The sequence below is a fragment of the Patagioenas fasciata genome, chromosome 20 (assembly GCF_037038585.1).
Source record: "Patagioenas fasciata isolate bPatFas1 chromosome 20, bPatFas1.hap1, whole genome shotgun sequence".
NCBI lineage: Eukaryota > Metazoa > Chordata > Aves > Columbiformes > Columbidae > Patagioenas > Patagioenas fasciata.
This window is the reverse complement of record NC_092539.1, coordinates 10,564,080-10,579,395: the sequence shown is the minus strand read 5'-3', so window position 1 is coordinate 10,579,395 and position 15,316 is coordinate 10,564,080. Positions and strand designations below refer to the sequence as shown.

At 43.4% G+C, this 15,316-nt stretch overlaps 1 protein-coding gene across 4 annotated transcripts in view; it reads right to left on the bottom strand.

Annotated features, from left to right (window-relative positions):
• Window positions 1-2,247: 2,247 nt before the first annotated feature.
• The window catches only part of RABGAP1 (RAB GTPase activating protein 1), a 171,806-nt gene continuing 158,737 nt past the window's right edge, over window positions 2,248-15,316 (bottom strand). For all 4 annotated transcript variants that reach the window (XM_071817381.1, XM_065853985.2, XM_071817380.1 and 1 more), the window contains 9 exons: window positions 14,545-14,586; window positions 14,097-14,225; window positions 10,040-10,132; window positions 9,607-9,717; window positions 6,907-7,011; window positions 6,368-6,451; window positions 5,477-5,548; window positions 4,770-4,967; window positions 2,248-3,970 (listed from right to left, as the gene is read on the bottom strand). In XM_071817381.1, coding sequence (XP_071673482.1) covers window positions 3,848-3,970; window positions 4,770-4,967; window positions 5,477-5,548; window positions 6,368-6,451; window positions 6,907-7,011; window positions 9,607-9,717; window positions 10,040-10,132; window positions 14,097-14,225; window positions 14,545-14,586 — 957 coding nt within the window. In that variant the 3' untranslated portion in view covers window positions 2,248-3,847. The remainder of the gene's footprint in view (window positions 3,971-4,769; window positions 4,968-5,476; window positions 5,549-6,367; window positions 6,452-6,906; window positions 7,012-9,606; window positions 9,718-10,039; window positions 10,133-14,096; window positions 14,226-14,544; window positions 14,587-15,316) is intronic.

Below are 15,316 nucleotides of genomic sequence, written 5' to 3'. Positions count from 1 at the left end.
TCCTGCCATTCCTGTAACAGGGATGCACCTGTGTGGCCACATTATCCTAAGAAAAACCCTTCAGTACAAGATTACACATCATATTTCATTATCATGCAGAAAATGCAGCAAAATCAAGATCTCATTCCTCAAAGTCATACGGACAGGCAGCAGTGAATTTTAGCAACGTTTTGAAGGTTTTTGTAGGCCGAGTCCTTGATCGGTAATACAGAAGGAATACTACACAACAACAACAAAAAGTGAGGGAAAAAAGAGGAACATTTAAAGTAGAAGGCAATCCCCACTGTGCACACAGACACTCTATTTTTGTTATTTTTCAATTGAAGGAGCATGGGTCTGGCTGCTCGCATGAGCGCCCTTGTTCAAGCAGGACAGGGACACGCAGCCGCCCTGGTTTAGGCTCTTACATGAGGCACCTCTGCGAGTGTCTAAAGTTAGGCTGGATGAACGCGAGCCAAGCTGCGGAACAGATGGAGCGAAATCCTCGTCTTGATAACAGGAACTTTATATCACTGCCGTGGATAAGAAGGGCAGCTAAAAAAAGTTAGGGAGGTGGTTATATAAATTTCAAGAAGGCTTACCAGCAATGCCTAAAGGTAAAGCTTTCTAATAGAACTTGAATATCCACTTCCAGCTGCAGACCCTTGAGCAGCCAAGAAGTTCTGCAAAAAAAATGAGATTGTAACACTAGAGCTACCACGTTAGAGACCAAAGAAGCTTAATGATGCAGCACAAACACGCAAAGCATTAGGAAGCCGGAGCCTGGAGCACACAAGACTTAAACCCAGCATCAGCACCCGGGCACTAATCTTGAGTTCAGTGCACAAAACCAGCTCAGAGGCACATGTCAACAGAAAGGTGATTGACTACCAGCAAATAACTAACCATCTTATTCATACCAGAATGCTGCCAAATACGCTCATTCCTTTTCACTTTACAGCTGTGTAAAATACTTGTGCTTATAGCAGCTGTCTTTTTTTTTTACCTTGCTTAATCATAGTCTTGAATATCTGCAAATTCATCTTCCTCCTCTTACAGAACGACCTGCTTCCATGTTTCACGTCATTGCACTCCAACAGATGTGCATCTCACCACAGGATCCATTTTTCTTAATTAGCTGTGGATATTTTAGATGGAGTCAGATGTGAAATACATTGATAGTATTTATATCCTAATATCAAAATCCTTCAGGTAGATATCTAAAATAATCCATAATGACCAGAAACTGGCTGACATTTTTTTACAAAAAATGGGTTTCTCAAAGCATGTTACACGTCCATACTAAAACAGGGAGGATATGCTGCATGCAGTTTTGAGTTTTAGCTGAGGGAGTGGAAGAGATCGGAACAATAAGCCAGCTTTTCTCCTCCTGTTAATACCTCATTTCTGGAGGAACAAGCAAGCTACGCTATTTCCCCGTCCCTTTGGGGAAGGTAAATAGATCAAGTACTTTGGGCTCGAGTTCTTCCTCCTTCCTACATTTAGCTTCACGCTTTCTCCCAAAGTTGTAATTATTGAGCAACTGCAGAGCTGAAGTTACCAAGAGATGCACCTCTGTGAAAGACAAAGCAGCAAAGACACGCACAATCTTATAATGCCATTCTGTTAACCCAAAAGTACGGTTGGAAAAGTGACAGTGTGAGAACAGCCTCCTAGAGCAGGGCTGCTTTCAGAGTCACCTTTGGTCGTTTTGGTGACAAAAATACATTTCCACTCCTCGTTATCTCTGCAGCACACGCGGAGCCGGGGGAGCCTGCGCTGCACCGCGACCCAGTTAGCGCGGCCATCCCGTCGCACGGCTGAACCCCAACGCAGCTGTGACCAGAAAATCCTAGTGAACGGGACCTGAACAACACCTGACCCCACACAGTTTGCTACTGGTGATGATAAGCAGAGCGAGCGTACATTTATTTTGCAGATCCAAGCAGAATTTGGAGGGCCGTGGAAAAAAACCAACCCTGTTCTAAATTGGACGTGTCTGAGAAATACTGAGTCACAAGCCTCAAGCTGCACAAGGTCATTTTTGCAGTTTCTTTTTTCAAAGCAAACCATAGATTTTGTTACATAAAACAGTGTTGGCAACACTCAGAACATGAAGACTTTTTTAGCAAAGCCCTTTGCAGCATGACTCTACCTTCAGCCCTAGAGAAGCTTCCAGATGCTACCGCTTCTACTTTGAGAAGAGAATTAATTTTATATCGCAAAATATTTAATTTCCTGTTAAAATGAAATGAAACAACAAAATAGTTATACAATTTTACTAGTTTATATTTCAGTTCATAAAGTATACACACTGCAACTATGCTACCACAATGTCCACGCATCTAATATTGATGGAGTTACAGTATTTTTTTTTGGTATTAAACAATAGAGATAATGTATGCAGTTAAGGAAAAAGCTTGGACATAGCATGTTCTATTCCGTAGTTACAGAGTACATTAGCTAGCATTAGTACAGTAAACAAGAAAAAGGTAGAAATACAAAATAAACCAAATATCTTTATATACAAACCAGTGCCTCTTATTGTTACCAGCTTATACTCACACTGCACACAAAATTTATCCACTGATGCAATAGATACTTCAGCATAACACAAACCATTATAAATTAAAAAAATTACAAGGTGCAAAACTCCATTCTACAGCTTTCTGGTGAGAACTCAAGACAATCCAATGAATAAGAAATCCAAGCACGTTTAGCACCTATTAGTGCAACTGCATCGAGCGTGAAAAATGACCTACACAACCTTGGACCATGTTACCAGGGGAGCGGGTTGGACAGCTATCGATGCTCGCAGCTACACTCGCGCAGTGATTTTTGCCTCGCATGTATCTCAGTTTATTGTTTCTTTGTCCCATTCATACCTATGTGCAAAACTAAATCGCGGAAGCTTTGGCCGAGCTTCCCAGAAGGCCGGCTACAGCCCGTCAAAACAAACACACACCACAGAACAGAACACCTGACAAAAACAAACAAAGACTCAAATGTCAGACCATCCACATCATTAGTACTTAATAGCAGTCCCGGTGTTGGGGATTTTAACGCTCTTGATATGTGGATCAAACAATATGACACAAAAGTGAAACGGAAATTTGCTCAGGATTCTGATTATTCTTGTCTAGCACTTGGACAAGTCTCCGGCCTCAGGTGGGGAATCTGATTGGCAGCCCATGCCAAAAACGCCTGGAGTTGCATAGAATTGATTAGTAACAGAAAGAGATGCCAAACACAGAGAGATGGATGCTGCGTCTACTAAAAGTGGGGTTGCTCGACAGGAATGCTGAAATCATCCCCATTCATAAAGCAAAACATGTCACCTCCTACTCTCCATACCCTACCTCTGGGGACTGCTCGCTGGCACTGCTGTAGTAGTTCTTGCTAGAGTTGTCTTTTTTTTGTTGTTTGCTTTTTCTTTTTTCCTTTTTTTTTCTTTTTTTCTTTTTTTTTTAACTTTGTTAGTGACACTTTTCCTTTCAAATAAAATATTAAAAAAGGTTATAACTGTAAAAAAACCTATCATATGTAAACTTAACAATTAGGGTTTGGTAAGTTCTCGTACCTAGTCTGTGAAAAGCCTCCAGCCAGACGGCAGAATGGAGTGTTTCTCTGAAGAGCTTCCATCTAGCTACATCACCTGGTAAATATCAGTAGTATGAAGATCCCATGTCTAGCAATAAAACCTCTCTCGTGTTTCCATCCTCTTTATCACTGACCTAATGAAATCCTGACATGCTGTGTTTCTATTTTATTTACATTCTGGTCCTCTCATGTCACAGAATTAAACATCTGGCCAAGGAAGGCAACAAAAGGTGTTGTGTTAAGAAGGTGAGTTTGACAGAACTGCTTTTCAACAAGTCTCTTTTCCTTGGACTCCAGTCACTGTTTTTATAGAGCTTATTGTTCTGTTGAACCACGTTTTCTTTGCAGCTTGTACTTCATTCAATGCCAGACCCAAATGGTGCTCCAGATCCTGCAAACAGAAGAGTCATTTCATTAATTTGTTGTGTATTCGCAGCACAGGGTTATACAGGTTAAACTCAGAAGGCTCTAGGACATCTACAATCTCTTGGCCAATTTAGAAGTTAAACAAGTCTTACATAAATTAAAAGTAGCACAACAAGCTGATGAAGAAAAAAGAACAGCTTTGAAAAGCAAAACAAGCCATGGCATTGCCCTCAGTGAAACATTCGGCTTGCTTTAGTATGTCGAGCCCTTTAATTCCTTCCCATCTGAGAAGGAGCTGTTCCCACAGGAGGTGAACTTTCTACCAACTCATTTGTACCTTTCTGTGAACAAGCAGCACCGACATACCTGTTTTAGGCTAAAAGAACAACCTTGTCACATTTTACACAAATACCTCAAATGCCTGGAGTGCTTTCCAAGCATGTTTTAAGAAACACATCTAACATTTGTCACATGTTACTTCTTCACTTCCCATCAATTGCGAGATAAAGAAATGCATGATTCAGTACTTTGTCAGAGCTTGGATTTCTTCCAAGAAGTTGCAGCAGATCCGTCAGGAAGTCTGCACTGCAGCCCGGCAGATGTCTGGGAGCTGCACAAGCTGGTGAATACGGTTCATGCGGTTTCAATTATTTTGTCTGCGTACACCAGTTCCAGACCCAATGTTTGGTTAAATAACCCGTGCAGGAAATAGCAGGTTACAGTTTCAACCAACAGGATCTGTTCCAATCCCTCTACACCACACATCTTTTTCTAGGAATGCAGACATACCACACACACCCCAAAATGAACCTCCAGAGCGTTACCTGTATTTTACATTCCGCCTCCACAAGCTGCAGCTTGGTCTGGGCCAGCTCGAGCTCCATTTCTCTCAGCTGGTTTTTCAGCGTTTCCTTCTCCTCATCCGTGTCCTCATCTGAACCGTCCTTGGCAGCACTGGCAACCTTCACACGGCCTTCTTTATTGAAGAACTCGCGGCAGTGCTCGCAGTCATCCACTTTTTGCTAAAGTAAACACCTGACTGTGAATGCTCGCGGTGAAGCGCTGCCCGTACGATCAAAGCCTTTTCCTGCCTCTGCTCTGGAAGAGCAGCACAACGTGAGAGGGACCACTAACGACTTGCAAACTCAGGTACTTTTGGGGAAGCACAGCCAAGCAGCAACTCCTGCCACCCCCACATTTATGGGCTCTGGAAAACACTGATGTAGTTTTGGTAAAACTGTATCGCTACAATAATGGACTCTGTACTGCCTACGTGTTACTTTATGGTAAGAGACAGACAGAGAAATCTCCTCTGGAAAAGAAAATCCCTCAAAATGTAACAGTTGTTATTGCCCAGCATCAAGATTAGCATCTAACAGATATAGCATGGGAGAACTGACATATATCCTTCTTTCTGAAACTGTAAGTCAGTAATGAACTCTTTCAGCCGCCATTTCAGTAATGTTCCTTCTAGTCTTATTTTGCTAAGATATTAAAACATTGTAGACTGTGGATCTATGTGGTCTCTTACCCGTATTTTCTCAATTTCAGCTTTATTTGCGGTTTGTTGCTTTTCCAGTCGCTCGCTCAGCTGGGAACAAATCTGACAAGCAAAATTATGTTACCAGACCATTTATAAATGCAAATTTCCTCCCAAATGAATGCTAAAGCGCAAATAAATGCTACAGGAATATTAACATGGATAGTCTGAGGGCTCTTAGAAAGCCAGGAAAATTGGGCTGCTGCATTAAGTTGTCTCATTGTACATATTCTCATTCTCTACATATTCTTCTATGCCCGGAGGAAAAGATGCAGTTTCAACATAATTTATTAGCAGTTTGGTCTTACTAAAGGAGCCAGAAAAGGTGAGGAATAGCACGGCTCTTTTTTTTGCCTTTGGGATAAATGAATGAGGCAAGACAGCCAGAGCAGGAAAAACACCAGCTCGTTCCTCGAGATCTGTGCGATGCAGACTTCACAATGATTTGAAGGTTATTGGCCCACTAAAAAGATACATGAATTTGCTCCCCTGATATCTTATGATTTTAATTCCAAAGCAAAATCTTTGAAAGGAAAAAGGCATCTTTTTTATTTCTGAAGCGCAGTTACCATTTGTTGGAGGCAGGGAAGCTGGGAGAGAACGAGGCGAACCTCGGATACCCCAGAGCCATTTGAACAGCGTTGGGCTGTGCTGACTGAGGACCACAAATACCCACATCAGGGGCAAACAGGACTGGCCACCAAGCCTCTGGGTCTCAGCAAAAGAAAATACAAAAGCAAACCCAAACTTCCCATTTAAAATAGCTAAAATGTCTCCTCAAATGCATAGTGCAGATTACATTTATTTCCAGAAATCTCCTGAAATACCTGAGAAGGTCTTGCAGTTTGATAGCAAACCACATCATCATTAAGTTGTTCTTACCTGTTTGTAGTCACCAATAATAGAGCTGTTCTTCTTGATCTCTGACTCCGCCTTATCCAGTTCCCTGCGACACATTTCCTTGAGCTGCAGGAAAAAGAGGTTGTTTATTTGTACCGTGTGATAAACAAGCAGGTGGTATTTCCTCCTTCGCTGCTCTGCTCTGCCCAGGAACACCCATCCAGCTCAGCTCCATGCAAACAAGGCGAACCCGGACTTTGGTGGCCACGCCAAAGGAGAAAACCCTGAGTACCTAACAGAAGCAAGTATTAAAAACCGGTGCTGACAGCCCAAGGCCTGCACCGCCTCTGTGTGCGGCCGCCTCTGGCACAGCCTGCGCCTTCATGATTTAGAGTCAGAAATTCACTACCCTATGAAGCACCTGGCAGGAAAGTGAAGAATTCTTCTTTGCTGATGTGCTTTACACTCCAGAAGAGGGACAAGCATGACTTAGAGCATTAAGCCCTTCCCACACTTGTCACCTTTTTGTTCTAAATTTCTGCGCCGCACAGAAACGTGAAAACGACAGAAAAGCCTCCAACCTGAGCTGATTCTTCTTCTAGGCGCCTCTTTTCTTCTTCTGCATCAATCAGCTTCTGTTTGGTCATTAGCAGCTCCTTATTCAGAGCATCTGCCTTCTCCTCCGCCTGGAACACAGAGCACAGCACTGAGCAGAGGCTTCCTGGCTGTGAGACGCTGCCAGGACACAGCCAAGCCCGCAGTCTTTTCATCCTTAGTAAAAAGGGTCTGTTCATTGTTATTAATAAAAAAACTTCATTCTGAAAACTATTTCTCTAAATATTACCACTACACTTCAGCGCTCCAAAACTCCTCCTTGAATTCAGTGATCAGTTTTAGCAGAACTGCCGCAGAGATCGCTCCAAAGAGAAATCAGTTTTGTTTTCTCACCCAGACTGGAAGCTGACCAGTGCATTTTGAAGACAACATCACAACGGGCAAGATGGACAGATGACTATAACCAGCTTAGGCCTACGTTTAATTTGCAAACATTCAACCTTGTAATGAAAACGGAATTAATGAAAACCGCCTCTAGAACATGTTAAAAACCCCCAGAATTCCATGACACCTACCAGTGGATGTGAGACCATCTTTATTATGTCACCCAGAAAATACTGCAAGAGGAGACAGCTGCCAGAGCAACCACTGAGTCCGAGCCCCCTCGAGGAAGAGAGATGTCCCACCAGAAGCTGTGCAATCCTTTTTCACGGCAGTTTTTGGGTCAAGATGTATCATTGAAAAATCTTTGGCTCTTTATAAAGCACTGAAAACTCTCTCTGCAAAGACAAGACACCTTTTCCTGTCTTACACACAGCAACGCAGTACTTCCCAATAGGAGTGCCAGTTCTACATAAAAATAGATCAATAACTCAACTGATATATAAAATCTGCAGAAAGGAGCTGTACCAAATTCCCTTCAAAGGGAGCAAATCAAAAAGTGAATTTTAGTCCCTTAAAGTCCTGCTGGTCCTTTAAAACAGAAGGCAAAGAGAACATCTTTTCATTATACCTGGTTTTTAAGCTGTTTTAAAGCTAAAGAAAACTGGGATGTGAGAGTCCAACAACAGTAGAAAAATGAAGCCTATTTTCTGGTCTAGTGCAAAGAATATTAAGGAAATTCTTGTATTTCCAAATGCTTTGCTTTGATCTTTTGGGCTGCAAGATTTCAGAGATGCCGTGAAGGTAGGAGAAAAGGTGTGTTCAGCAGTGGCCCTTGGTACTTTTCCTTCAGGACATCTGGCTAGGAGAATGAAACTTAGCATTTCAGGATCCAATTAGAAGAATTTATCAGGGTCCTAAAGTAGGATCAAACCTCCCCATCTCCTGCGGATAACCCAAACGCTGCCAACATCGGTTACCATCTTTGAAGGCACGACTATTGTGTAGCCACTGAGGTACCTCAAAGATTTTGCTTAATTTTTTTCCTCTCTCAGCTCTCCATTTCAACAAATCAATGTAGGAGCACAACTGTGTCTCACAGGCTCAAGCAGCCACAAACAACAGTTCAGAGCTGACACGAGAAGCTGCTTCGGTACGTGGTTGCTGGAGCCCACGCGGGTGCAGGCGGCACGGCCCTGCGAGCTGGCTTTAATGAACTGGAAGGCCAAGGGAACAGAAGTGAACGTAGCAATGCTCTGTGAAAAACCCGCTTCTAGAACATACCCCTGTGATTCACAGGTTTTAACACTAAAGAGCAGCAGATGTAATAAACCCGAAAGTCAAACCCAACCTCATTAAGAGCAACATTGACCCATTAGCATCAACATTTACTATGAATGTTTTTCCAACAGCAGGTTTCCAGGAGACCGTGGGAAACCTTGACTTCTCTGAAGCAGATAAGCCGAAATGTTTTGAAGCCTGTCAAATACTGCACTGTATGATTTCCAAAAGTCATTTTCCTTTGAGATTTCAGAAATGCACTTATCTTGGTACAGAACAAGAATGGTAAAACACAAGCACTTGAACTCTTCCCCTCATCTCCCCAAGCAGGCAGAGTAAACGCGTTCTAGCCTACCACCAGCACTAGAAATGCCGGGATCTTTCTGTCTCTGCACGCCCTGTAAAATAAAAGGCATATCCTAATTAAATCTCCCAAACATGATTATGTAAAGGAGGGAATGGGACAGTAAGCTTAAAAAATAATCCTGTAACACAAAGACAACCCAAAGTTTCCTCCTGATATGGGAAACAACCCAGGATGATGAGTTCACAGGGGCAGATTCCAACAAGCCAACTGGAAACCACAAAAACATTTTCGGAGCTGCATAAGGTACCTGAGAATCCGATTCCACTGAGAGCCAGCCAGACTCAGACTCTCAGGTTTATGAGGCACTTTGCAAACCCCTGTCTGCTGCGAAATCTTATTCATAAGAATACCAGCTAAAGGAAAACAGAAAACAGCATCCATGTCATTATCTCTGTGGCGATTCAAAGACTTGACTTAGCTGCTGCTAGACTTTAATATAGAGAAGAAAGCGACTGCTCAGGTACAGGCTCAGACCCTCTCCTCTCCCTCAAATGACTCCAGATGCTTTTCAGAGTATTTCGGTCCGCAGCCCCGCTTCCCGTGGACCGCTGACACAGGCCCATGTATCATCAGTCTGCAGAATCCTGTCCCACCCAGATAAAAAGTACTTCGTGTGCCTCCTCTGCAGTGAGAGGAGGAATGAGGAATTAGCCCTAAGTGCCCTGGCTCCACCAGACAGCATCAAGACACGTCTTACATTGTCTAAATCTTTCCGCAGAGCAATCTTGCTGGTCACCAGTTCGTGTGCGAGATCATCATTCTCTTGCTCAAGCCTCATGTTTGCTTCTTGCAGGCGCCGGTTCTCACGCTGTGGGAAACAAAATTAATCAAGAAAAAAGGCTTTCCCAGCTGTTTGTCTATAAAACACAATGCTTGCTGTGCCCAAGCACAAATACACCCAAATACAAATTCATACTATTTCTTTTTAAACTGTGAAGGTGGACCCAAAACAACTGATGAACATTGCCAATATAGAGAGATTCGCTTTGTGTTCATGTATAATAGAAGATTCCCCTGTTGCGTGCAATTTGGACACAAAATAAAGAAAACACCTCAAAGAAAAAGGAGTCAAAGCAGGAATTTCCTGCAGGTACCGCGTGTGACATCAGGCTGGAGCAGGGAAGCGTTACCTCACATCGTTCTATTGGATCCTCCTGTTGAGCTTGCTGCTCTCTCATGGCATGATATTCCTTTTCGTATTTCTTCAGCTTCTTCTGGCTAATCTAAATTAAAGCAGCCCATTAGTTCCTGCCCAGAACATCAATAAAAGAACACAATTCACAAAGCATTATGGTACAAGCTTTAGGCAGCTCCTGCCTTCTACAAAACACAGCTATTATCTTCATTCAGTTTTGAGTATCAAACCATTAGACATGGTCAAAAATTCCATTCCCCTCTGTACAATGCCAGAAGGATCCCTTCCTCTTATCCCTTTGTGGAACGTGGGGAAGTTTCTGAAAAGCATCCACAGGAGCATCCTACCTGCGTTTTCCTTGGTGCGCGCAGCTATTTGATGCTCCACATACCACAGCGGCTCAGTGTCACCGCCTGCCTCGAAACCCACAGGACGTGTTTTATTTTTGAACTAGCATGATGCTGAGGTTTCTCCAGCTGTAACATTTATCATCGTGCTAGAAGTGTTTGGTTTACATGAGACTGCAAATGCTGAAAGGGCAAGTGCAGGCTCAGCTGACATTTCTGCCAGTGTCACTCAAGCTTGGCAGACAACAGCCCGGTGCCAGCGCTGCCGAGCTGTCTGTGAGCAGCGGCAGCCCCGGGGCTGAACCCTGTCCTCAGCTCTGACACACACACACCACTGCGAATGGGACTCTCTCAGGGTCCCGGTTTCCCTTCTGTGAGAAGGGAGAGAAACAAAACTCACTATTTTATGCAGCGTTCGAGTCCTACAGGGATGGAGAACACAAAGAACCTCTAACAGATCCCGATCGGCATCTTTCCTGGTGTCACCTGTGCCAGGTGCTACAGTGGTTCAGCAACACGGATCATGCCAAGACCACTGTGAACATTTCACATGCAAGTTAGTGGCCATCTAAATTAAATCGCTACCATTACAAGTTGTTGCTGAACCTTCATTATTATTTCAGTACACCATGTCAATTAAAAAGCTGTGTCTATGTTTTCCTCTCTAAAGAAGTCTCATCTAAGAAACATGTTAAACTAATTTTACAAGCATAAATGACGGGCAGAATGGAAACCATGTTTAGTTTCTCTCTGGTTTTATCACTACCACCTTACTTGAAATGAACTGGTAGCTCAGCTCCCTCTAGCGAGAGCTGCACAGAAACATTTCCTGTATTCCAGCTGACTTTTGGAGCTACCAGCCCATTTAACTGGAGTCACTCCAGCCACATCCCAACTGCTCAAGTTATTCTAACTAAGCACGCCAGCCAAACACGCAGAGTATTAACCCTTCACTGACAATGAAGCCAATATCTTCAGTTATTTCACTGCACTGACCCAAATTCTTGGGTTTCACACACCAAATCTCAAGCTATCTAAAGGTTACATCTTGAGAAGCGAGGCATCCACCATGTGAGAGGAAAGGAAGGCAGGCACACCACTGGGTTTTCATCTTCCATTTTTCTGAGTGCGTTAAACCAGCTCCACTCTAGATGCCAATAATGAGGTGATGCTGCGAAGATCTGCTCCTGTCCCTGACCCTGGGGGCGCAGAGGGACGCGTGCCCTGGGCTCTGCAGGGTGACACAGGGCAGGCCGAGCAGCGCAGCCCTCGGTAGCTCTGGCACCGCTGACTGCAGCACTGAGGGTGACTTTAAGACTCCAGTATTGTCTCAAGCTGCTCATTCACTGACCTCCTTTCCAGCAGAATGCTGCTGTAATCACCGTGCCTTAGCCAGACTACTTCTCCCTTCCTATAAATGATTTATTCTGACATCAGGCCCTTTTCTGCTCAAAAGCACTTCCAGATACAGAGCTGGAGATTTCTCCTGACAGCAAAGGACTCCTATTTTAGGTCAAAGGAAGCAATTATGTGCAGCACTCCTGCCATCGGAGCATCACACGCAGCTGTGACACAGGCTGGCTCTGCACAACCTGCCGCCTCATCCCCCAGCTCCACCGACACCCTCGTCCTTGCTGCTTTAACCCTTCACACAGCGCCGGGCACGCAGGGGATTTTGGCAGAGTGGGAACAGGAACAAGTTTCTATTGGGAAATGAGAGGCAAACGCACTCATTGCACACGATCTTAACCAGATGCACGTGCAATGTTGTACCTGTGGCTAACGTTAGATCGCTGGAGAGCTACGATAGCTTACTGTGCTCTTGATTATTCCATAATTACTACACTAGTATCATAGAAGACATGCTTGAACTCCACACAGAACGCTGCTATGGGAGCTGCTACTGCACCAGGAGTCCTTCGTGTCAACATACGAGTGGAGTTGTGCAACTGTGAACTGATGCTACAAAGAACTCCCCTAGTGAACTTTAAGCAAAAAGGATACTTTGAAAAACACCAGTCTATTTGACTACATGAAACTGTAAAGAAAGAATCCCAGCTTCCTCAAAACACACAAAACCAGTTATCAACATTATGTGTTAGAACTCAATTGATACAACTACAAAGAGGAAAGAATAATTTCCTGTCACTCTTTTATTAAATTTCACTTTAAGGGCTTACTCCAAAGTGCCCACATAAAGCTTTAGTTACAATATTTACTGATTATAAAAGCAATTGACTCTCAGTTGTGAGGCCATGCAATATTTGCTATATCTAGCTGAAGTCTGAATGTCAAAGGCTAGAACTTTATTTCATAGTTAAGAAACTGAGCTTAATGGGATATTGAAATCTAAAAAAACCAACCCACAATCAAGCAAAAAAGCTCCTCTGTTTGCCTCAGTAGTTCAGACACAAAGGAGAGCGCACAGAGCTCCCTGAATACGTTCTATTAAGGAAACAGAAATTACTGAGATTAATTCCTGTCTGGGACAGCATCTCCCCAGCCTGCAGCACACACTGAACTCAGCTCCTCTGCCTCCATTCTGTCTAAAGAAGGCTCCTGGAAGGACCAAATGACATTGGACTGTGACACATGGTTTCTGTTACAGAAGTCCAATTATCATCAGTATTTCCTAAACAGCGACTGTCTGAACAGTTAATCAGTGACTCGTGGAGCAGCCCAGCAGCTGCGATGACCACAGGAAACAACGCTCTGGACGAGCCCGCCAGCCTCCGAGCACCCGCAGACGCAGCCGGTGCGTGCGGAGGATTCGCCCTCGCTAACGTCTGCACGGCAAACGCCGCACGCAGCGTCGGGGCTCGGCCTCCAACCAGCGGCTCTGCGCTCGGTGCCAGCACCAAGGAAAAGCCAGAAGCCAACGCTGCAAACCTCACGGAAAACAACGCTTTTCACCTTGTTCAAAATCTTCAGCTAAGCGTGGCAGCTCCAGACCACATACAACTCCGCCAGCGCTTTGTTCAGTTTCTAGGGAGCAGACTCTTTAGACTGCTAAGATCACACCAGATTAACCTGTTACTGTCAGCTACCTAGAGAACAAGTGAAACAGTCTTGAACAGGTAACTTAAAACACTTTTTAAAAAAGCAGAATACATCCTCCACCATAAAATATGACAAACCAAAACCTCACACAGGGAATACATAAACCTCAAGGTTATTTCCCTAGCTTGACTTGTAAGAAATTTTAAATGCCGAATGGTTTTCCTTCATCTCCCCAGATCTGTAAATCCAAGAGTGCATTTCAATGAGCTCCCTATTGCAGCACATAAACATCACCTGCACTCAGGATTAATAAAATACCAAACATATTCTGTCTGAAACATGACATTGTGTTTCAAATGAAACTGCCTCACTACCTCCTTTTGAAAGATACTACACCCTGTTTGCAGCTCCTGCTGGAGAAAGATTTCATCAAAGAACTGCAGAGATGGCTGCAATTATTTTATATTAGCGCCATTACTCATTTAAGATTTTTCTTTGAAGCAGTTGGTTTTCGGTAGCAATGAATATTGCTGCTGGTTTTGAGTTCTCCAGGTGGGCTCCTATCACTGAGAATCCTGGGGCTTTACTGTTTCACTGCAGAGCACCTGCAAAGCATTTGCATCTGGACAGGAGAGCTGTGGTTACATATGGAGACAGAAATTGTGCCCATTCAATATACGACTGCAGTTGCCATCGCATCTTTACCTTCATATTACACGCTAATTCCATCAGCTTTTTGGCGTTTTCTTCTGAGCGATATCTCTTGGGCAGCTGCACGCGGAAGAATTTTAAAGCCCCTTCAAAGTCAGTCAGTAACAAATCGTCCTTGGTGGTCTGGAGACAAGAAAGAAAACCAGTAACTGCAAAGCAGATTTTGTACAATTACAGAATTCCCAGGGCCAATAAAGCCACGAGAGTTTTGTAAAGCCCCGAGAACACAACTACATTTTAGCCTTCTGCAAACAGCGGTTATTTCTGCAACCTCCTGTTTCCCAGCACCCGAGGTCTGTGCTGTGCGGGGTGGCCCAGACACCAGCACGAGCCACACAGCTCGGTTTTAGAACAAGAACACAGTATTTTTGTGACGGGCATCTTAATTTTTTTATACTGTGCATGATAGTGCAGAAAACACAACGTAACGCTGGATACTCACTTTTAACAATCCCAGGGCAACATTGAAGATAACACTTATTCCCTGGAGAGAAAAACAATGACAAGATAAATTAATTTCTCAGTATTTACAAGCCTAGATATTATTTTATTTAGTGGGTGGTGGTGTTTGTGTGGTTTCTGTGAAAAGAAGAACTGGGATACAAGTGTAACCAGATACTGTATCAAATCAAAGGCCCAGAGAAGGACTCTGCAAACAGTTTGGAAAATACCTTTTACTGGACAGCCATTATAAACAGTGAGAACAGTGTTTCAACACGGGGTTTGGTATCTTCTTAGCCATTTGAAACTCTGAAATGATGAAGGCACTCTTGTATACTGTATTTCATTTTTTTCACGACTAGCTGGTTAGCTCAAGATCATTTTCATACAGAAACTTCAAATGCAGCAATATATACACCAGTATGTTAAGTTGCGGTGTTAAAAATTGGGATAATTCACGTAAAGAAAAAGCAAGTGACTCCCTTTAGGACAGATTCCTACGTCATCTCCTTTGCCAATACTTGTTACCAGTGTTTTATTGATATTGCCCCATTAAACACAAACAGATCTCTAGTCAGCAGCAGCACGCACCTCCTCTAGGGGCACCTTTGGTGACCGAGACACCTTCCTTGCCTTATTTCCAGATTCTGTCTTCTTCCCACTACATTATTCTTTCTCTATTACTTTAAATGACAAAAAAAACCCTTAAAACTTCATTATGAACAGATTTACTATTTATGAAGTGGAAATGTGTTCCTAAACAAATAGAACCG